Here is a 24046-nt window from a genome sequence, read left to right as displayed (position 1 = left end):
TTGATAAAAATTGTGTTAAATCTATAGAACAATTTGGGGAGAACTGACATCTTCACTATGCTGAGTCTTCCAATCCATGAACACGGTAGTTTCTCCATTTATTTAGATCATCCTTTTATCAGTATTTTGGTGCTTTCAACGTACAGGTTCTATACATATTTTGTTAGATTTGTCCCAAAATGTTTCATTTTCTTAGACCAATTATAAACACTGTGTTTTTAATCTTGGTTTCTATGTGTTCACTGGTAATATACAGAAATACAATTGGTTTTTCTTGGGGAGACAATTATTTTTGTATGCTGATCTTGCATACAGCAACTTGGCTTAACTCACTTATTAGTTCTAGGAAGGTTTGGGGGCAGATTCCTTGGGATTTTCTGCATAGACTATCAATCATGTCATTTGCAAACAGGGACAGTTTTATTTCTTCCTTTCCAATCTGTATGCCTTTTATTTCCTTTTCTTAACTCTATGTGCTAAGATTCAGTACCCCAATATATTTTTTAAAATTCATATGTTGAATTTAAAAACCCACAGAGAAATTCCAAGAGAAACACAAAGAACTTTTTCCCGAATCAAGATGCAAATTGTTAACAATACCTCATTACCAAGTATTGTTTATGTGCATTTTATACAATGACACAGCGCAGCCATCAAAACCACAAAATTAACAGTGATGCTTACTGACTCGGACCCCATTAGAGTTTCACCATCTCAATAATGTCCTTAAAATATCCAAAAAAGGATCCTACCTATAATAACACGTTGCATTTAGATGTCTTATTTCTTTAGTCCCCTTCAATCCAGAACCATTCCTCAGTCTTTCCTAGTCTTTTTTAACCTTTTGAAGACCATATGTCAGTTGTTGTACAGTGTCTCTCCATGTGAGTTGTCTGATATTTCTCCACGAATGAGTTCAGTGTGTGTATTTTTCACAGGTTCATCAGAGTGATCCTCTGTGCTCCTTGCACCTTGTCAGGTGGTTCAGGATTTTCATGTGTGATGTGTCCCATTATTGGTCACTTGTTTAAGGTTAGTGTAAGCCAGACTTCTCCACTGTATAATGTTCCCCTCTTTGTATTTAATAAATATTTTGTAAAGGGATACTTTAAGTCTACATAAATACCTCGTTCCTCATCAAATTTTCACTCACCAAGTTTAGCATCCATTTTAACATTTGGTAGTTGGCAACCCATACAAAGCTAGAACTTCCCCTATTGCCTATTTATTCATTCGTTTCTTTATGTCAATATAGGTTCATGGATTCATATTTTATTCAATAGGTTATAATCATTATTTATTCTGATGCTCAAATAAGCCCAGATTTGGGCCAGTGGATTCAAGCTGGCTTTTGTGTCCTTCTGACATGCCTTCATCATTTTTTGAGCATGTCCTTATGTTCTGGCACTACAAGACATTCCACGCTATTCTTATATTTTCCCTATCCTAGCCCTGGATTCAGCCATTTCTTCAAGGAGCCCTATTTTCCACTTAGTGGAGAATAAAATTTGGATATCAAAAGCTAAGCATGCCCAATGATAACATGGTGTCACTGCTCCCAAACTTTCTCAGTGGACAGAGCTGGGGAATATAAGTATGTATGCACACACTTACATTCATATCTATCTGTATATCCATATTCACTGAAAACCATGCATCTACATAGTGATACACTAATGCTAATCCAATACTACAGGGCCCACTCTGGCTTTCCCCCACTCTTCACACACAGGCCCCCCTTCAAGGACGTCACCACCCTTACTTACATCCCTTCCACATGTGGGTCCCCAACCCCAAGGGCTTTTAGACTGAATTATTTAGGCAGAAAGAAGGGGAAGCTTAATGATACCTTTAATACTTCCTTTACTAAAACTATTATTCAGAGATAACAAAAATTATGCATAATTTTTTTTTTAATATCAGTCCACAAAAAAAGCCTGTACCTGTTAAGGAATCAACTGTGTAAGAAGAAAGGTGAATGGGGGAAGGAGGAGAAAGGGACAAACAGGGGCAAGAAATGAAGCATACAAGAAATATTTCAAAGTCATCTGATGTAGACCTATATAATTCATTCACAAATATTCTCTAGAAGGTCTCTGATAATGAGAAAACCACCTACAATAATGAGTGTACTAGTTCAGAGGGTTAGTTTGTATATTTAAACAGCTCTTAGGAGTAAGAAAGATCAGCTCATACTGACATGAAATTCACCAATGGTATTATTCACTCATGAACACTCCAGTTCTGTTTTGGGTTTAACACAGGATAATGAATTCCTTTTTCCACATAAAAGGACAAGTATCTAAAGTCAGCTATCAATCTGCTCTGTTTAGGTTTCCTCTTTTCCTATCTAATCAATTCTAGCTTCTTCACTAAGACTTCTAGTTCTTATTCCTTGGAAACACTCCAGTGCATCAATGGCCTGTAGAAATAAATTATTAAAAGCACAAATCCAAAGACCAAAGTCCTAACAGCTAATGAGAAAAACTTTAAGTAAAAAAACTGTCAAGAATATATTTTAAGGCCGGGCGTGGTGGCTCACGCCTGCAATCCTAGCACTCTGGGAGGCCGAGACGGGAGGATCGCTGGAGGTCAGGAGTCTGAGGTTGCTGTGAGCTAGGCTGATGCCACGGCACTCTAGCCCAGGCTGTCTCAAAAAAAAAAAAAAAAAAGAATAGATTTTGAGAATGTAAAGTACTAAACTGACAAATGGTTTTTATTTTCAAACTTTAGAAGGGATATCAGCAAATATTTACTTAATATTACATTTACCATAAAATTTATGCTAAATCTATACTTATTCTGATAACTATTATAAGACAGTTTTATTTAATCTTACTAAGAAGGGTAACAACTACTTTCTTGTAATGTATAAATGTTTCTTTTAATATTTGAAGGTCTATTGTCTTATAATTCTGAGACTACCAAAATGTTTCTTAACTTTTTGATTTGTCTGCACATTTTTGGGGATTTATCTGTGAAGAAAATCATAGTATGTATAATTGTGGTGGTTTTGAAACATATTCATAATTCTTTGATACTTCTTCCAACAATCCATAGAATATTAATCCTCTCCCCTTGAATACAGAAGGCCTTGGTGACAGTCCTAAGAGACAGAATGTGGTGGAAGTTATGTGTAACTTCTGAGTCTAGGTCACAAAAGGCAATAAAGGCAGGTATGATAGTTTACACCTGTAATCCCAGCACTTTCAGAGGCCAAGGTGGGAGGATTGATGGAGCCAGGAATTCAAGAGTCTGAGCAATATAGCAAGACCTCATCTCTACAGAAAATTTAAAAATTAGCCAGGCATGGTAATGTGCACCTGTAGTCTCCTCTACTCGGGAGGCTGAGGCAGGAGGATCCCTTGAGTCCAGGAGTTCAAGGCTGCAGCGAGCTATGTTGCTACAGCCTGGGTGACAGAATGAGACCCTGACCCTGTCTTTTAGAGGGAAAAAAAAAAAAAAAAAAAAAAGGCCAATACAGCTGTGCCTGGCTTTTTAAGAATGCTCACCCTTGAAACTTAGCTGCCATGTTGTGGTGAACTCCAGGACACATGCAAGATGCCACGTGTAAGTGTTCCAGCTGACAGCCCCAGTTGAGGTGATAGTCAAGAACAGAGTGAAGAAGCCTTCCAGGTGACTCCAGCCCCAGCTGAACTACAACTGAACAAAAGACCTTGAGCAAAAATCACCTATCTGAGCCCAGACACTCCCCCAGATTTGTGAACATAATAAATAATTTTTATTGTTTTAAGCCACTGTTTTGGGGTGGTTTGTTACATAGCAACAGACAAAATGACAGGTTCCTTTCTTTCTAATCCTTATGCCTTTTATTTCTTATTCCTGCTTACTATACTGGCTCAGATCAAAAACATAATATTAAGTAGAAGTGGTACCAGTGGGCATCCTTATTCTATCACGTCATCATTAAGAGTGATGTTGTTGTAGGTATCTATATCTTATTTTAGGTTACAGAAGTTCTCTTCTATTTTCAGTTTTGCTACATGTAGTTTTTATTAATCACCAGCAAGAACATACTTCAAATAATGTTTCTGTATCAACTGAGATAATTATATGGCTTTTTCTCCTTTACTTTGTTACTGTGTTTATGAGATTTTCTATGAAGCCACCCTTTATTCCTAAAATAAAGTTAACATGGACATGACATATTATCTTTTTGATATATTGCTGTATTCAGTGTGCTAAACTTTTGTTAGGATTTTTACACCTATATTCACGAGGAAGATAGGCTTGGAACTCTCATTCCTGTTAATGAACGGTTTGGCTATCAAAGTTCTATAATGGCCTCACAGAAAGAAATGGGAGCATTCTCTCTTTTTTCCTATTATCTTGGAGAATTTGCTTCATTATAAAATACACCTACAAAACCAACTGGCCCAGTTAATTTCTTTAACTGTAACAGGACTTTTCAGAGTCTCCACTGCTACATGAGTCAGTTTTGATAAATTGTATTTTCCTAGGATTTTGCTCCATTTCTCCTAAATGATCACATTTACTACCATAAAATTGCTTGCAGTATTCAATTCACTTAATTCCTTTTACATCTGTGTTTATGTTCCCCTTTTTCTCTTAATATTGTTTATACACATCCTCTCTCTGTTTGATTGTTCTTGCTCAATCTTGCCAGAGCTTAGTAGTCTTATGAAGGAACTAACATTTGGTTTTGCTGGTTCTTTGTATTGTAACTTTTATCCCTATTTCTGCTTTTTGTTTTAAATTATTTCCTTACTGCTTTGTGCTTATTCTGTTATTTTTTTACTCTAAATTAGGTTAGACAGCATAATGTTTGTTTGTTATATAAACATTTAGGGCAATATATTTTCTTGGCAGTATTGTTTTTGCTGCTTTATGCAAGTTTTGGTAAGTAGCTAAGTTTAAGTTTCCATTATGACTTTGTCTTGACCTCCATATTATTTAGAAATGTTAAAATTTCCAAATTTATGGAATTTTTATCTTATTAATAACTGATTAATTGCATTAAGATCAGAGAATATGGCCTGTAATATAGCAATTCTTAAATTTCAAGATTTACTTTATAGCCTAGTTGATGGTCTTTTTTTTTCTCTTTACACATAGTCCATGTAAGTCCTATAAGAATGTGATTTTCTAATTGTTGGATATAGGATTCTCTATATTTTTCTTATTAACAGTGTTGTACAAATATTCTTCTTCTTTTTTTTTTTTTTTTAAGAGACAGGTTTTCATTCTGTCACCCAGCACAATCATTGCTCACTGTAGCCTCAAAGTCCTGGGCTCAAGCCATCCTCCCACCTTAGCATCACAGATAGCTAAGACTTGAAGTGCACACCACCATGCACCACATCCAGCTAATTTTTAAATTTTTCTGTGGAGACACTATGTTGCCCAGGCTGATCTCCAACTGCTAACTAGCCTCAAGGGATCCTCTTGACTCAGCCTTCAAAAGTGCTGGGATTACAGACATTAGCCACGGTGCCTGGCCTGATCTACTTCTTTACAAATACTTTGTCGTCTTAAGAAGCCCATGAACATGGACTTGTCAATTTCTCCCCATAATTCTATTCATTTTTACTTAATACATGCTGAGGCCACTTTATTAGTTACATACAAATCTCAAGGCTACCATCAACATTTAAATTCAAAGTAGCTATGCCATTTGCTGAGATCATTGAGGGGGAGGCAGGAAGCCTAGAAGTTTTTCTTACTTCTTCCATAGCCAGTAACTCATGTAAAAAAGATATTTATTGAGAATCTTCTTGTTTTGTAGCAACAACAAACTATGGACTATATAACCTGACATGCTACTAGAACCATAAGCCTATGTTAATTTCTTTCAAAATCTGGCTGTTTCACGTGGATGAACCTTGAGGATATTATGTCAAGGGACATAAACCAATCACAAAAAGACAAAACTGCATGATTCCACTTATATATTTGGTATCTAAAGTAATCAAACTCTTAGAAAGTAGAATGGTGGTTGCCAGAGGCTGGGGAGCCAGGGGAGAAGAAAATGCTGGAGAGTTGTTATTCAAGGTGTACAGTCATGCAAGATGGAAAAGTTCTAGAAATCCGTTGTATAACAATGCACACACAGTTAATACTGTAATGTACACCTAAATTGTTAGAAGGGTAAATTTGTGTTATGTACTTACCATGCCCTGCCAATACAGAAATTGACTGTCCAGTGAAAAGAGATGACAGTTCACTAAACTACTGCTGGCACTTCCTTTTAGAACAAACAGTAAACTGGGATTTCTACCTGTACATCAAACAGTAAGGAAGATTTCAAAATTTGGCAATAGTCTCTAATAATATAAAGACATTCCCAAAGTGACCATTAAAACCTACTTCTCTCTTTTCAAACAAGCAAGTTCTAGCCCATCTCGTCTATGCTGTCTCATAGCTAACTGAGGCAACTCTGGGTTGTGGCAATTCTAGGACAATTCTGGATTTCTTCAAATTCTTTCTATTTCAAAATCGGCTTTTCCCTTTAAGTTTCTCATATTCAGACTTCCAAATGTAGTTTCCACATGTCAGTCTGAGGACTGGTGCCAATGTGGGTTTAAAAGAATCATGTAAGACTGTTTAAAAATACGGATTTCCAGACCCGCTAAACCCAAACTTAGAAGAGAAAGATCTGGGACTCTGAATTTAAAAAAAAATTTTTTTTCCATTCCCTTTTATCTGACAGGCTACCATTCATTCTCTCAAAGGCCATCCCTGACTCCTTACGCAGAGCTAAGTGCCCCTTCTCAGCTCCAATACACTGTCATATCTAACAGTACCTATAACATAATTATATATTTATCTCCTCAACCATACTGTAAATTGTTAGAGGACAAAGAGCATATATGCATCATTGTAGTCTCAGCACACAGCATAGCATCAGACATACAGCTAGTTTCCTGAAATGTTTTCTGAACCAAACCAACAACTGTAAAGTATCTATTATGTAAAGAAACACAAGTTTAAATGATATGACGACTACCAGTCAGAAAAGGTGTATCAGTATCATCCCAGGAGCTTTTAAAAAACACACATTCCTGGGCTCACCTGGACTTAGTGAAAAAGAACCACCATCTACCATCTATCTCCATGAACTCCTCTATTCGAAGAGACTACCACTCATGGAAAAGTGGTTGTAGAGTTGATATTTGTAGAAGGGGACTTTGATTGAAATGGGTCAAAAGGAGGGAAGGAGAAGAATATTTCAAAAAGGGAATGACATATTTGAAGACACTGAGGTGTTGAAAAAGTCACAATAAAACTCCAAGTAATTCAGTTTTCCTGAAATGAATAATTTATAGGAAAATGGCTAGAAAAAATTTAGAGGTGTGTTCCCAAAAGGTCTAGTATCACAATGCTAAAAAAGTTTAATTTTTTAATAAAAAGTTGTAGAGCACTATTGGAGGGGGGAGAGGAAAACAGACTTGCATTATACAAAGATTACTCTGGATACTGTGACAATGGACTGAAGCAGGAATGGAAGGGACGCAAAATGAAAAGTTTCTTAAAAAATTAAAGGCAACAAAGCAAGATGTACAACCAGAAAATACTATCTTCAAAACTCATGTTAACAGTGTTAACACTAGAGAATTATTCTCTCTAGTTCAGTGATTCTCAGGCAGTGATTTTGAGGGGATAAAGGAGCACCTCAGTGTCAGAGCTACTGCCCACAGCCCCATTCCCTGAACACACCCGCCACAACTGCTGATGTGATGAGCCCCAAGTGTCAGAGGAAGTCTGTCCTATCCTCAAGGTGCAACTGAAGAAAAGTAGAAAACAACTCTTCTAGCTACTTACCTTTACAAATACTTCTAACTGGTAAGGAAAAAAGTATTTAAGAGAAACATAATATTTAATAGTAATTTATAATAAACACGAAATATTTTAAGAGATTGTTTCTCATTTGATTTGTCCAAAATCAGCCAATACATTCTTCATGGAAATGTACTTTGTTGACAAAGAAAAATATTCTATTCATATAAGAATAAAAGTATGGGTTTTTTCCCTAGTAACTGATGGATTTTCAGTGGTATACGCAAACCCTAAACACCTATAATCATGGACTACGATGTATTATATATAAAGGTATACAGTGTGAGGCCTTGAACAGAGTGAAATTATTCAACCTATACAGGAGGATGTTGGCATGCCAGCACCGTACCCTACAGGGGTGGGAGGGAAGCAAAAACCTGAATGTGATCAATTTGATGCTGTTTAAGTCTCTACTAACAAGTAACCCTAAAGAGAAAACCTATATTAAGCCCACTAAAATCAAACAAGGGGAAGCATGCTGAAGTAGGGAGGCAGTCCAATTTAATATATGAATGAGCCATACCTATCAGAACAAAAAGTAAAATCACTTCATGATGAACACATTTAAAATCCCTAGTATTATGATTGTTTACAAAATTTTATATGGGGGGTGTACACATCATGATCTAAATGTCCAACTACAGGGGAACTGTTATGTAAAAGAATGATATATAACCATCCTCATTAGTATAGTGGTTAGTAATATATTAAAAAAAGAAAAAAGTGGCTGGACATAGGTGGCTCACGCCCATAATCCCAGCACTTTGGGAGACTGAGGCAGGAGGACCACTTGAAGCCAGGAGTTTGAGACTAGCCTGGGCCGCATGGCAAGACCCCATCTTTACAAAGAAATTTTTAAAAAGCTGGGCATGGTGGCGTATGCCTGTAGTCCTAGCTACTTGGGAGGCTGAGGCAGGAGGATCACTTCAGCTGAGGCATTTGAGGTTGCAGTGCTCTATGATCATGCCACTGCATTCCAGCTTGGGCAACAGAGCGACACCCTGTCTTTAAAAACATTTAAAAAGAACAAAACAAAACAAACAAAAACAGAATGGTATATCCAAAGTCACTGTCAAAGCCATTAAAAATTATGTTTTTAAGAGGAAAATGTTTACAATATCTTGCTAAGTAGGAAAAGACCTACAAATTACTATGTGCAAGCTTCTAAGCTAGGCACAGTCATATATACTCCCAGCACTTTGGGAGGCCAAGGCAGAAGGATTGCTTGAGACCAGGAGTTCTAGAGCAGCCCAGGCAACACAGAGACACCCTGTCTTGACAAAAAATTTAAAAATTAGCTGGGCATGATGGTGTATTCCTGTTGTCCCAGCTACTCAGGAGGCTGAAGTGGGAGGAATTCCTGAAGCCCAGGAATTTGAGGCTGCAGAAGGCTATGGTGGTATTAATGCTTGAGTAACAGAGGAAAAAAAAATTTTTAAAGATTCTAAATTTGAATATATGTATGTGTTTATTCAGAAAAACACCCAAAGAATATAGATCCAAAAGTTATTGTTTCTAAATCATGAGTTATTTTTCCTTACACTTTTCTATATTTTACAAGTTTTCTGCAGTGAGTATATACTACTTTTGTAATTTGGGGAAGAAACCAAACTTCACCAATAAATATTTTAAACAATACTTATAAAGGCAATAGAATAATATGAAAAGGAAATATATATACGTATATATTATATACACATATATAATATGATTACAATTAAAGGAAAAAAATTATGCATAAGAAAAAAAGGATGATTGGGAAATACACCAAAATAATGGTACTTGTGTTTGAAAGATGAAGTAATTATGGGTAATTATTTTTTCCTAGTCTATGCCTTGAAATTTTTCTTCAAAAAATGTGCATTATGTACCTAGAAAAAGAATTACCACATTTATCAACCCTGACCCCAAACCCTCCTTTACACTGTATCCTGGCTCCTAAAACAAATCAAAAAATATACACATGCACACAAACCCACAAGTACTTACATGGGCTTACATCTCTGTATCTGTTTCGATTTCTGTTTTCTGGAAACTTGGCCACTCTATGAGGATAGTCATGGGACTCATTTCGAATTTCCTTAAAATAACAAAAATATATTTTAATATCCTCTTTTTTTAATACTGCTCTTAAATTTTATACAGCAAAACATATTTTCCCAGCCAGTATAAAATAAAATGTATTAATCCCTTATGATATGCCAAGTACTATGCAAAAGCACATTGTCTACATGGCCTCATTTAATCCTCACAATACTAACAAATGATTCTCCTCCCATTTTATGTGTAAGGGACAACAGGCTTTACAGGCTTTCAGAGGTTAAACAATCTACCAAAGGTCATAAAGCTCAAAAGTGGCAGCTCCCAGGACTAAACCAAGGTCCTTCAGACACTGAAGTCTTGTGCTCTTGATCTGTTTATTTACTGCTAATTAGGCTCTCTATTCAACAGCTATAAGCAAGCATGAACACCTTATGTGGCAGAACCAATGCAACGGAGGTATCTAAGGTTAGCCGCATCATACTCAAATTCTGATTAAAACTCTTACAACGTCAACCTAAATTGTGGAATTTCTACCTTAAAATTCTGACCTATTTCTTCACCTTTCTGCCATATAATTGTTACTTTATTTTGAAAAACTCTAATTACACCATAAAACCAATACACCCAAACTGAGTATCCAAAGTTTATACCGATGTATAAGTGAATGAAATGTTAACAATACTTTTGCAAGATGTAAAACACTGTTATTAGCCTGCAGTCTGGAAGAAGAATTTAATTTTATTCTTTCCAAATAGAGAGTGAATTGATTTAATACCATTTATTGATTTTTTGCATTTATCAGTAACACCTGATCTTAAACCAAGTTTCCACACATGTTGGGTCTGTTTCTAGGTTCTCATTCTATTTCACAGAATCATTTGTTTACTCTTGAGCAGTATGAAACTTTAGTTACTCTAGCTTTGTAATACGTATCTGGAAAGGCATGCTGTCCCCTATTTATTCTGTCCATTTGCATTGTAGTTCACAATATTTTACTTCACTTTATAATTTTCTTCATAAAGATATGCTAAAGGCTAGCATAAACGTACACCAAAAGTTTATTCTTGGAAACCTAATAGGCTTTGTTACTATTCTACATGGGATTTTTTTTTTTTTTTTAATCTACTGGTCATTACTACTTGTGTTAGGAAACATACTGATTTCTTGGGGAGAAGAGTGTAGGACTCCCTCCATTATACCAGCCCTTCCCGACTTCTGTCATACACGTACACCCATTTACCAGTTAAGTCCATCTGTCGGTTGCTAGTTCCTATTTTTAGACTAGAAAAACACATTGGTGTATACCATAACAAATGGTTACTGATGCTGCAAAAGAGGAGGGCCCCAAGTAGATAGGAGGGAAGAGAATTAAAATTTACAAAATACAATAACACAGACAAGTCCTTGGGGTTAAGAAATATTATCCGTTCATAACATAAATATATTTTATTTTCTCAGCTAATAATAAAAAGAACTCTTGAAGTGAGCCTGTTCTCTCAAATATCCAATGTTACCATTTGTTCTCCTTTAATTTCAGTGAATTTAGCAAGAAAAGAAACCCCAATATTTTAAAAAGCAGCTCCCAGAGATGCATACTAGCTGCCTTACTCCAATATCCTCTCTTTCTTACTAAAGGCATCTGATTTTATTTTCTGACTACAATGAGCCCAACTAAAAACCTATTCTCAGCCTCCTTTACAGCTAAGAGTGGTACCCTGACACCGTCTGGCCAATGGGAATAAGCAGAAATCACTGGGTTGGGTTGTAAGAAAACATTTATAAAGAGGACTGGCCCAGTGAACCCTTGTTCCTCTCACTTTCGCCTGCCTGGTATGGTTTGATATCCAGAGGGTGAGGGCCAGGAAAAGACAGGAGCCATCCTGTGACCACAGGTAAAAAGCACATTCCAAGGAAGGCTAAGCAGAAATAGGGGGACTGCATCTATGGAACCACAGTAACAGCCCTGAACTCTTATCTCCAGAATTCTTGTCACATGAGAAACATCATAAACCCTCATTTGTTAAATCAGCTATTGCTTGATTTTCTTTCCTATGCAGCTAAATCAGATCTCTAACTAATATACATGGCATAACCAAATTTCAACAATAACTACATCTAACACTGATGAGGCATTTTTAGTAATATCCAAGACACAAAAATAGGTAATTTTATAAGCACATTGTATAAGCAATACATAGTGTTTGTCCAAATGGCCTTGGGAAAGCAGACAGCTGGGCTATTCACTAGATCTATGATATATGGCAAAATCAGCTCTACTTATGTTCTGGTGCTAAAACTTTCCCCTTCTATAGCAAAGAGAACACATAAACAGCAGACCTAAAATTGTATCTAGAATGTTTCCCATCAGTAGTAAAACCTGTTAATCCAGGGTTTCTCAGCCTCAGCTCTACTGGCATTTTGGGCTGGATAACTTTTTGCTGTGAGGGTTGTCCTGTGCATTGCAGTGTGTTTAGCAGCAGCATCCCTGGCCGCTACCCATTAGATGTCACTGGCACCCCTCCCTCCAGCTGTAGCAATCAAAAATCTCTCCAGACATTGCCAAATATCCCTGGATAGCAAAATCTACCACAAACATGCTCCCACCAACATACAAGTTGAGAACCACTGTTCTAATCCAATATCAAACCATATCTTTAATTAAAGCTAAATGTAAATGGAAAGGATCTTTGTTTTAAACTGTAATTTAACCAAAAATTTTACATTCAATTTCTTTTTAAAATGATTTTTGCTCAAAAAAGGAATCAAGTCATTAGTTACTTCTTACTGGCAATGGTCCAAAATGTAGGCAACTCATAGCACAAAGATATCTTTCACAGAGTTATTTATAATGTTGAAAGACCAGAAGTAATCAAATGACAAAGAAAAGATTGGTTGAAAAAATCATGGTCTATTAAATTGAATATTATGCAGCCATTTAAAAAGCAGAGCCTCATGTCATGTAGAAGCATAACCTGACAATCTCTCGGAAGGATAACCTATGATAAATAAGAATAATAACTCAGTACATGGAATTGAGCCATTATATGCTACTTGGTAGAAAAATTCACTTAGCTCCTTTGCTGTATTTGAAATTTATATAAACATGTAGATTGGCTATATTAAGACTGCCCAGTACATCCTTTTCCAAAGAAGTCTAATTCTGGGAACATTATGGAATGATCCACTCCAATGAATAGCTTGTCTCCAGGCCAATGATTCTAACTTTAAATTCTGAATATATCTTATTTTCAATGTATCTATTTTCTTCTGTTATTTCACCTAAAATTTTCACAAACATAACATTTAATCCCTCTTGAAATTATTTTGATATATGGCTAGAAGTAAGGAACTAAACTGACCCTACTATAGAAACAATTTCACTGGGCTCAAATAATGCTGGACTGAAAGACATTTTCTTATCCATCCAGCTAGTCTTCATTTCATAAGCAGTGATTGTGCCTACATGGTATTATTAATATTTAAGAATTTAGGGATTCTCAAAAATCTCAGGACTTATGCTTAAATTTCAAAAGTGTACTTCACATAAAGTCGTCAGCATAATTTCAGTTTTTCATTGCAACAATTCTTGTCTGAAGGTCACAGAATTCAGAGGTCCTTTCTTAAACATTCACAGAATCCTGAGAACTTGGTTATAGGATGGTCTTTAAAGAAACTCATCCAGGAAGATTTATCTCAATAGTGTTGTTTTTTTTCTCTCTCTCTAAAAGGCAAAAGCTTTAAAAAGAAAAAAAGCAACGCTCAGTACTAAAGCTAACCAAGTCTATCCTGTGAAGGAAAATAGTGCATAAGTCCACCAAAAAAAGACACGTGTTTATAATGGATTAATTCATAATACAAAACCTGAAGGAGAAAAAAACTAAAACGTGCATGAACATGGATAAACTGTAGAATAGTCACACACTGGAATATCACACAGCAATGTGAAAAGAACAATCCTACTGCTACATGCAGCAACAAGGATGAACTAACAACTTCACAGACAAACTATGGAACAAAAAGAAGCCAGACACAAGAGAGAACACACTTGGAAATTTCCATGTATATGAACAAGTAGCAAAATTATTCAATGGTGACAAAAGTTAGAATAGTGGTTACCTCTAGGAAAGGGCATGAGGGAGCCTCTGTGGTGTGGTACGTTTATATTTTGATTTGGGTGGTGATCATATAGATGTATATGTTGTAAGAATTCATTTCAGCTATTTGCTTACAATTTGTGCACTTTGCCTATGTTATGCCTCAAAAAAATAAAGGTTAAAACGGTGTAGCCACTTTGGAAAACAAATGCTTAAAAAAGAGCATGTGAACAAGCTATTCTACTCCAAGGCACAGACTCAAGAGAAATGAACACATATGTGTACACAAAAACCTGTATCCAAATATTCATAACACCACTATTCATAATAGCAAAAAGTAAAAAAAAACCTAAATGTCCATCAACTGATGAATGGATAAACAAAATGTGGTATGTATCTATACAATGGAATCTTATTTATCTATAAGAAGAAATGAAGTAATGATACACATAACACACAGACAAAACTTGAAAACATTATGCTAAGTAAAACAAACCAGACACAAAAGACCACATATTGTATGATTCTGGTTACATAAAACGACAGAATAGGCAAATCCAGTGACAGAAAGTAGATTAGTGAGAGAACTAGGGTGAAGGTGGGAATGGGGAATAACTATTAATGTGTACACAGTCTCTCTTTGGGGCACTGAAAATATTCTAAAACTAAGATTTGTTTGCACAACTGTGAATACACTAAAACTCACTAAACTGTACCCTTTAAATATTTTTATGGTGTGACATACATCTCAATAAAGCTGAAAAAAATTATGGAGTTGAAGTGGATGCTTTGGTAAAGTACTCTATTTCTTTGCGTTTGGATGCTTTCTAGTCTATGGTTCAATAAAAATAAAAAGATAATATTAACAAAAACAAAACAGGTCATCATTCTACAAAATAAGGCTAACATCCTATGCTCCCACCACACCTACATAACCAGATTCACTTGGCTTCTTCATGTGATGAAGACTTAAAAACTTCACAATGCCAGCTGCAGTGCCTCATGCCTATGATCCCAGCATTTCACTTTCTTACACAATCTTCTTAACTGTGATGGGCTAAACTTTCATTCATCTAGCCTTATCAATAAAATATTCTCTTAAACATAAAATTTCCAGATAACCGATCTTTTTTAAAGTGCAAAATATTTAAATTTTAGTAGAAATATTTCTAAAGTGCATTACATATTTGTCTTCTGAAACAAAAATATACTGAGCATAATTTAACCTTTTCATGAGTCATCACACACATTATTAATAATTTAATGTGCTGTAACACAAGTATAGATAGCCTCAGGGGATTGTTCAAGTAAATACAGCTCTTTATATTAAGTAGCCAAAGTGCTTTGAGTTTTTATATGTGATTTACTTGGAGAGAAAAAAAGTACTTTTACTTTTTAATAAACTAATATATATTCATTGTCAGAACTCAGGACTCTATAGATCAGCCAAAAAGAAAATTAATAGAGTCTACTACCACATAATTCAGAGATAACCTAAATTGTCTGGACTCTTTAGTTTATGGATAAGTTGGTGTAAATAAATATATACTTCAATTTTTTAAAAAACATGGGAGTACACAGGCATATTAATTATATACCTACTTTAATTTCTTAAAATATCATATCATAGATATATTTTCCTGTTAATACATTACCATCATCATCTTTAATGACTACTGTCTTTGTCTGTGGTCTGCTCTAACAAAATATCTTAGACTTATAAACAATAGAAATTTACTTCTCACAGTTCTGGGGCTGGGAAGTCCAAGATCAAAGCACCAGCAGATTTGGTGTCTACTCAAAAGATGGTGTCTTCTTGCTGAGTCCCTTACATGGTAGAAGGGGAAGCAGATTCCTTCAAGGATCTTTTATAAGGATACTAATTCCATTCCTGAGGGCAGAGCCTCATGACTTAATGACCTGCCAAAGACCCCCTCCTCTTAATACTATTATATTGGGGATTTAGGTCTCAACATGTGAATTTTGGGGGACACACACATTTAGACAATGGCAACTATGAAATACAAAACCTTTTGTTATAGGATACATCATCATTTATTTTACCCAACTCCCCAGAGCAGATTTCTAAAATTTCACAAGCACTAAAAACAATGTGATGAATATCCTTAAATATGATTATATACACTTTTCAAAGCATTTCTTGATAACCCTCTAAAAATGGAACTCCTGGCCAGGCACGGTGGCTTACGCCTGTAATCCTAGCACTCTGGGAGGCCAAGGCCAGGGAATCGCTTGAGGTCAGGAGTTTGAGATCAGCCTAAGCAAGAGCGAGATCCCTTCTCTATTAAAAATAGAAAAAATTAGCCAGGCATGATGGTACACACCTGTAGTCCCAGCTACTCTGGAGGCTAAGACAGAAGGATTGCCTGAGCTGAGGAATTTGAGGTTGCTGTGAGCTAGGCTGATGCCACAGCACTCTAGCCAGGATGACAGAGTGAGACTCTGCCTCAAAGAAAAGAAAGAAAGAAATAATGGTGATGGCTGCACAAGACTGTAAAGAAGGCTGGGTGCAGTGGCTCACACTTGTAACCCTAGTACTTTGGGAGGCTGAGGCAGGAGGATCGCTTGAGCCCAGGAGTTCAAGACCAGTCTGAGCAACATAACAAGACCCCATCTCTACGGGAAAAAAAAAAAAAAAAAAAATAGAAAAATTTGCTAGGTGTGGTAGCAGCGCCTATAGTCTCAGCTATTTGGGAGACTGGAGCAAGAGGAACACTTGAGTCCAGGAGTTCGAGGTTTCAGTGAGCTATTATGACATCACTGTATTCTAGCCTGGGCAAGAGTGAGACCCTGTCTCAAAAAAAAAAAAAAAAAAAAAAAAGCCAGGTGTGGTGGCTCACCTGGTAGTCCTAGCACTCTGGGAGGTGAGGTGGGAGGATAGCTTGAGGCCAGGAGTTTGAGACTAGCCTAAGTACAAGCAAGACCTCATCTCTACCAAAAAATAGAAAAAAATAAGCCAGGCATGGTGGGGCTTGCCTGTAGTCCCAGCCACTTGTGAGGCTGAGGCGGAAGGATGGGTTGAGCCCAGGAGTTTGAGGTTGCAGTGAGCTATGATAACGCCACTGCATTCTAGCCCAGGCAACACAGTGAGACTGTCTCAAAAAACCAAAATACAAAAAAAAAGTAAATGGAATCAATGACATTGAATTGTACACTTAAAAATGGTTAAAATGGTAAAATTTTTATATATATATGTCTTACTATAAAAAAGATTTAATTGGATGTCTACCTCATTTCTTATACAAAAATAAAGTCCTGGATGAGCAATGATCTAAACATAAAAGAAATGAAACCATAAAACTGTGTAAGAAAACACTGGAAAAAAAGTAAAAATACAATTTTTTTTTTTTTTTTTTTTTGAGACAGAGTCTCACTCTGTTGCCCAGGCTAGAGTGAGTGCCGTGGCGTCAGCCTAGCTCATAGCAACCTCAAACTCCTGAGCTCAAGCGATCCTCCTGTCTCAGCCTCCCAAGTAGCTGGGACTACAGGCATGCACCACCATGCCCGGCTAATTTTTTCTATATATATATATATATTTTAGCTGTCCATATAATTTCTTTCTATTTTTAGTAGAGATGGGGTCTCGCTCTTGCTCAGGCTGGTCTCGAACTCCTGAGCTCAAACGATCCGCCCACCTCGGCCTCCCAGAGTGCTAGGATTACAGGCGTGAGCCACCGCGCCTGGCCAATTTTTTTTAATTAAAAAAAAAGAAAGCACTGGAGAAGATTTTTTGTAATCATAGAATGGAGGCTTTTTTATATCATGTCACAAAAACCTAGAAAAGGCTGATAAATTTGATTTGATAAGTTTTTGACATGAAAATATACCATTAAAGGTCAAAAGATACTCAATAAATTTTTCAAATACTTGCAATATAAGACAAAGGCTTAACTTTAATAAGTAAAGAGCTCCTGCATACCAAAAAGACAAAGGAAATACAAATGGCTTTTAAAAAACAAGAAAAGTTCTTCACTTTCATTAATAACAGAAAAAAAATAAGATCATTTTTCACCTATCAAAGACCAAAGTTTGATAATATAACTGGATAGGTCAAGGTATAGGAAAACAGGCACTTTCTTACTACTCATTTGAGTGTACACTGACATAACTTCTTTGAAAGGTCATTCATGGCAGCATTGGTTATAATGGCCAAGGACCAGAAATACTCTACATGACCATTATAGATGACTGGTTAAATAAATAATACTATTCAACTGTTAAAAAGAACTCATGAGATCTCTATGGAAGTAGTCTCAATATACATTAAGTGAAAAAGGTGCAAAACATTCTGCTAATATCTGTTTTACGAGGGTGGAACAGATGGATAGAGGAAGACAAGCAGGCTTATATATATATAGATAGAAAAACTGGGAAAATACACAAGAAACTGGTTACAGTGATTACCTGAGAGAGAGGACTGGGGGAAAGTGACTTACATTTTTCTTATCCACACTTTTGTACTGTTTAATTTCTGCCATGTTCATGTAATTCTAACCAAATTGTTTATTTATTTATTTAAACACAGGCTCTAAAGTTAAGTCCTGGATTCCTATTTGGATCTGCTAAAATACAATATAAACTTGGAAAACTCCAGTCTGTTTACTCATTTGAAATTACTTCTTAGATAATCCACATAAAGTGTATAGCACATGAGCTCAGTTAAAATGGGCTATTTTATTCCTTAAACTCTCTTCCTCAAAGACAGGAGCTTCTCAAAGAGAAGTATGATGGAGAGAAGAACCTAATCCACGGTCTCTTATCTCCCCAACCAGCAACAGGAATGAAGGACCACAACCAAGCTCGAATATCCTGAAACAATGGTTTTTCAAAGTATGTAAAATACTTCATACTTCACTGTGTCTTTTCACAGTATCTCTATGTAGGGAACATGCACAAACATTTGACTAATAAAAGAAAGTGAATGCTTTCCAACATATAATTTAGGATTCACTTAGGGATTTAAAGTATAAAAAAAGAAATGTAGGTATGTCATCCCATAGGTAGAAACTCATTATCAATTTGGGATTATCTTAAGGTCCTACCTTTCTCTTATAAAATTAATGGAAGATTATTTTTTTCTGATTTCCTCAATTCTTATTTGCCACTCCACCATAACAGTTCAAGGGAGAATATTCTACAGTGCAGGATATAAAGTTTTCTGTACATTACATATAGAACAAAACTATGTACTAAATACTAAATTGTTACTTGATATTATTTAATAAATTGTGTGTGTGAGCATGAGACAGGGTCTCATTCTGTTGCCTGGGCTAGAGTGCAGTGGTGCAATCATAGCCCACTGCAACCTCAAACCCCTGGGCTGAATCGCTCCTCCTGCCTCAGCCTCCCAAGTAGCCGAGACTACAAGTGTGTACCATCATACCTGGCTAATTTTTTTAAATTTTTGTAGAGATGGAGTCTTGCTACCCCTGTCTCTACTAAAAATAGAAATAAATTAGCTGGACAACTACAAATATATAGAAAAATTAGCCGGGCATGGTGGCGCATGCCTGTAGTCCCAGCTACTCAGGAGGCTGAAGCAAGAGGATTGTTTGAGCCCAGGAGTTTGAGGTTGCTGTGAGCTAGGCTGACACTACGGCACTCTAGCCTGGGCAACAGAGTGAGACTCTTATCTCCAAAAAAAAAAAAAAGAAAGAAAGAAATCCATAGATAAAAGCATCTAACCATAAGAAAGAAAGAAAGAAAGAAAGAAATCCATAGATAAAAGCATTTAACCTTAAATCAGTTTCTTGACCACAACTTCTTATCCTGGGGATCACCAACCCCAACAATCTTTAGGGGGGCCTATGAACCCAGTAAAATCACATGCTAAACATGGGGAGATTTTATTTATGTGGACATTTCTCTTATACACACGTTTCATCTTAAAGGTGTCTAAAGATCTTTAAAAGCAAGGCTTTCATTGTTAAGTCAAAACAACTCCCTGAACCATTAGTACTACTGGACCGTAAATAGAACATTAAATTAGCACTACATTTAAAATGGCATTACATTCATTTTTAATAGCTATTTCAGACAATAGTACTGCAAGATAGAGTATCATTCCAATTAACATAACAGAAAAGTCTGGTATTGTATTCAGAAGAGGAGAGTCAGAATTTATATTCTAATTTTTTTTAAAGAGACAGTCACGTAAGCTACAGTGCAGGTGCGTGATCATAGCTCACTGTACCCTCAAACTCCTGGTCTCAAGCAATCCTCCTTAGTAGATGGGACTACAGGCATGTGCCACCACACTTAGCTAATTTTTTTTTCATTTTTTTTTTTAAGAGATGGGATCTCACTATGCTGCCCATGCTGATCTCAAACTCCTGGCCTCAAGATCCTCCAACCTGAGCCTCCCAAAGTTCTGGGATGACACCAGAGAGACAACATATATTCTTTAAAAATTAGCCTGCTGAGGCCGGGCGCGGTGGCTCATGCCTGTAATCCTAGCACTCTGGGAGGCCGAGGCGGGTGGATCGCTCAAGGTCAGGAGTTCGAGACCAGCCTAAGCAAGAGCGAGACCCCGTCTCTACTAAAAATAGAAAGAAATTATATGGACAACTAAAATATATATAGAAAAAAATTAGCCGGGCATGGTGGCGCGTGCCCGTAGTCCCAGCTACTCAGGAGGCTGAGGCAGTAGGATCGCTTGAGCCCAGGAGTTTGAGGTTGCTGTGAGCTAGGCTGACGCCATGGCACTCACTCTAGCCCGGGCAACAAAGTGAGACTCTGTCTCAAAAAAAAAAAAAATAAAAATAAATAAATAAATAAATGCTCACTTAATTATAAAAAAAAAAAATTAGCCTGCTGAATTATATCTCTTCCTCAGTTATCAGCTGCTGTTTTAAACTATATATGCTAAATTGATTTAGATTTAATATATGGCTAATCACACAGGGGTAGGGAGTCTGTAGCCTTCTGATTTCAAGACTTTTCTTTTTTAAGCACCAAAGGAGGCGGTGGGTATTACCAAAAGTTCTAGTTTACTATCCTCTGACTCTTAACAGCTTTTCAATTAAAAAAAAAAAAAAAAACTTTAATGGAGCATTAAGTGAAACTACAACTCAGACAAGGAACAGAGAGCAGAGAATCTAGGTAAGAATTTCCAGGGGAAACAAATCATAGGCACATTTATTTGACAAAGTGAAGAACATGCTTACGTTAATTTTAATTTTGCTTACCTAGACCTTATCTGTCCACATCTCTGGTTTGCCCAGACTATTTTGATGGCCAAAGAGAAGAAAGTAGGGAGAAGAGAGCAAGCTGATTAAGAGAACAAAGGTGAAGCAGCTAAGAGAACGCAGGAGACTGAGAGCTGTAATGGTTCTCCAAGTGGGAATCCAGAATTCTCTGCATTGTAAGGATCTGGGAGAAGTCAAAAAAGGGCTTTTAAGATTCTGGTTAAAATCAAGAAATCAAACAAGAGGCAACTGGAAAAGCTAAGGGACAAATGCAACTATCCGGATTTCCATAAATATAGGTATCAATAATCTGTAGAACATCTGTCAAAGGCAAAACTATGATTTCTAGGTTTATATTCTCCATTGGGGCACCCTTCCCAAGGCTGCTTTCTGTTCAAGCAGTGGTCTCTACCTTTTGAGGAGTTGCAAAAGATCCATTAAGAATCTGATAAAAGCTATGGAATCATCTAGAAACTAAATACCTGGGTACACACACACATATAATTTAGCATACAATTTCAGGGAGTTTGCAAATCCCTTTCAAGTCTGATCCATGGATCCCAGATACTGTTTTAAAGGCCTCAAGTCCCCAAATGATCCTATCTATTATAACACATTCCACTCCCTCCTCACCACCAAAAATTAGGATAAATTCCCTCAGTGCCATTAATCTCAAATAAATTAGAGGAAAGCAATACAGGTAGACATATTGGCAAATTAGGGCAGTGCTGAAATGAGAATCAGAAGGACTAGATTTGGCTCTCAGGTGTCAATAATGGATGTTGTAACATTTCATAAATCACAACCTTGTCCTGGACCAGTGTTTCCTCAGACATAAATTAAGGGTTTAGAATAAACCAAGGTGTTGACAATTTAAAATGGGAGTTTTCCTGTATCTAGTAAATACTTACTGAACATCTAACATGTTACAGGTTCTATAGCTAAGTGGAGGAAAAATAGAAAACAGGACCACCCTCAAGGAGCTAGACAGACAAGCAGACAGTTACAAAACAATGTGATTCATATTCTAATAAAAGAATATGGAGGGCTTAGGAATCAGAGAAGGAGCATACAGTTTTGCCTAAGGAGACTGAAGTCTGGTCTTGAAAAGATGTTTCCCAGATAGATAAGGTAGGCAGAGTATATCCAACATGTGCGAAGACTTCAAGGTGTGAGAAAGCAGCCAATTTTCAAGGAAATTCAAAGAGTTTGTTTAACCATGTAAAAGCACTGAGATTAGACAATAGATAAGAGAATGTGTAACTAGTAGGCAAGGGAAGTGTTTTACGATAAGACAGCTTTGATTCACCTGCCTAACTGGCTGCCCCACTATAAATATAAGAACGGAGTGCACTTATCTATCTGACTTCTGAAAATTAGATGACTCACAAATGGTAAAAACTGCTCTCACTCTGACAATATCTGAACTATGAATTTCTAATAAAGAAAAATGATCGGTTGAGTTCCACTGTTCATAAACCCTGATTAATCAACCAAATTCCCTCTGAGCCATTACTTACTAGAAACATTTCATGACTTAGCTTTGCCATTTCCCCACAGTTTTACTCCCTTTCCCCAACAGGCTCACAAGACTCCATTCCTCTTCTCTGCCCTTCTCACGCCCCAGCCTGATTTGGACAACAATCAGCAGTGACTAAAGCAACGGAGATCTTAAACACCACTCAAAAAGCCAAAACTAACCTCAGACTACATTAATGTCATTAGTTTGTCAATCAAACCAAATTAAACTTTTCCAGAAACCTGACTTCTGCCAACTGTGCCCTTTCAAGGCCAATTCTTCCACCTGTGTGCTCTTAATTCCATCAACTCCTGCTTTCTGAGATTTCTGGCTCTAACAATATCCCTTCTATTTCTTCAATCTCCACCTCTCTCCTTTGGTTAATCCTGACACTCGTGTCAATATACTAAATTGCTCTTTTCTCCTAAGAAGTCATACATTCGACAAATATTTATCAAGTGCTTACTAAGTGCCTGGTACTGTTCAAAGCACTGGCACTGCCTTCATGAGGCTCTGATGAGGTAATGAAGATGATTAACTAATAGAGTCTGTTCTACTCCAACCCAAGAATTCATTCCCAAGAAACTTCCTGTTATCAAAGTCATGTTATAAAAGCAACTGTTCAAAGGAGGTGAAAGGAGTAAGGGGCCAGAGAGTTTCAAACTCAAAATATTAAATTATTTTTTCCCTGCAAGAATTTCAATTAGGTGTAAAGTAAAAGTTCTCATACCACTAACCAAGTCTGGCTTTTAGTTAGACCTAGTTTTTGCTCAAGAACAAAGCCTTTCCTTTCCTAGCCCCACTAGCACTATCAAAAAAAGCACAACTCTTCGCAAACATTACCATAAAAGTCACCCATTGGCCAGGCGTGGTGGCTCACGCCTATAATCCTAGCACTCTGGGAGGCCGAGGCGGTAAGATCGCTCGAGGTCAGGAGTTCGAGACCGGCCTGAGCAAGAGTAAGACCCCCCCCATCTCTATTAAAAATAGAAAGAAATTATATGGACAGCTAAAAATATATATATAGAAAAATTAGCCAGGCATGGTGGCACATGCTTGTAGTCCCAGCTACTCGGGAGGCTGAGGCAGAAGGACTGCTTAAGCCCAGGAGTTTGAGGTTGCTGTGAGCTAGGCTGAGGCCACGGCACTCTAGCCCAGGCAACAGAGCGAGACTCTGTCTCAAAAAAAAAAAAAAAGAAAGAAAAAGAAAAGTCGCCCATTGTTGTGAAGCCACCTTAAACTCAAGCAGTTTTTTCTACTCAAGCAGCAGTTACTTTCAGTAGTGGTTTGCATAATGCAAATTGTGTTCCCGAAATATGTCCAATTCCTGCTATGGAAGGGGAAGTCTTGGGATGCTCTAGAAA

The 24046-nt window shown here is 36.8% G+C and overlaps 1 protein-coding gene across 3 annotated transcripts in view; it reads right to left on the bottom strand.

Moving 5' to 3' along the window:
* The window catches only part of PTPN2 (protein tyrosine phosphatase non-receptor type 2), a 78725-nt gene that overhangs the window by 50931 nt on the left and 3748 nt on the right, over positions 1 to 24046 (bottom strand). For all 3 annotated transcript variants that reach the window (XM_069468290.1, XM_069468289.1, XM_069468288.1), the window contains exon 2: positions 9808 to 9898. In XM_069468290.1, the coding sequence (XP_069324391.1) occupies positions 9808 to 9898 (91 nt within the window). The remainder of the gene's footprint in view (positions 1 to 9807; positions 9899 to 24046) is intronic.

This window comes from Eulemur rufifrons, chromosome 5, assembly GCF_041146395.1.
Source record: "Eulemur rufifrons isolate Redbay chromosome 5, OSU_ERuf_1, whole genome shotgun sequence".
In the NCBI taxonomy this organism is placed as follows: Eukaryota; Metazoa; Chordata; class Mammalia; order Primates; family Lemuridae; genus Eulemur; species Eulemur rufifrons.
Note: the sequence above shows the minus strand (reverse complement) of the source record. Positions and strands in the feature narration are given on the sequence as shown.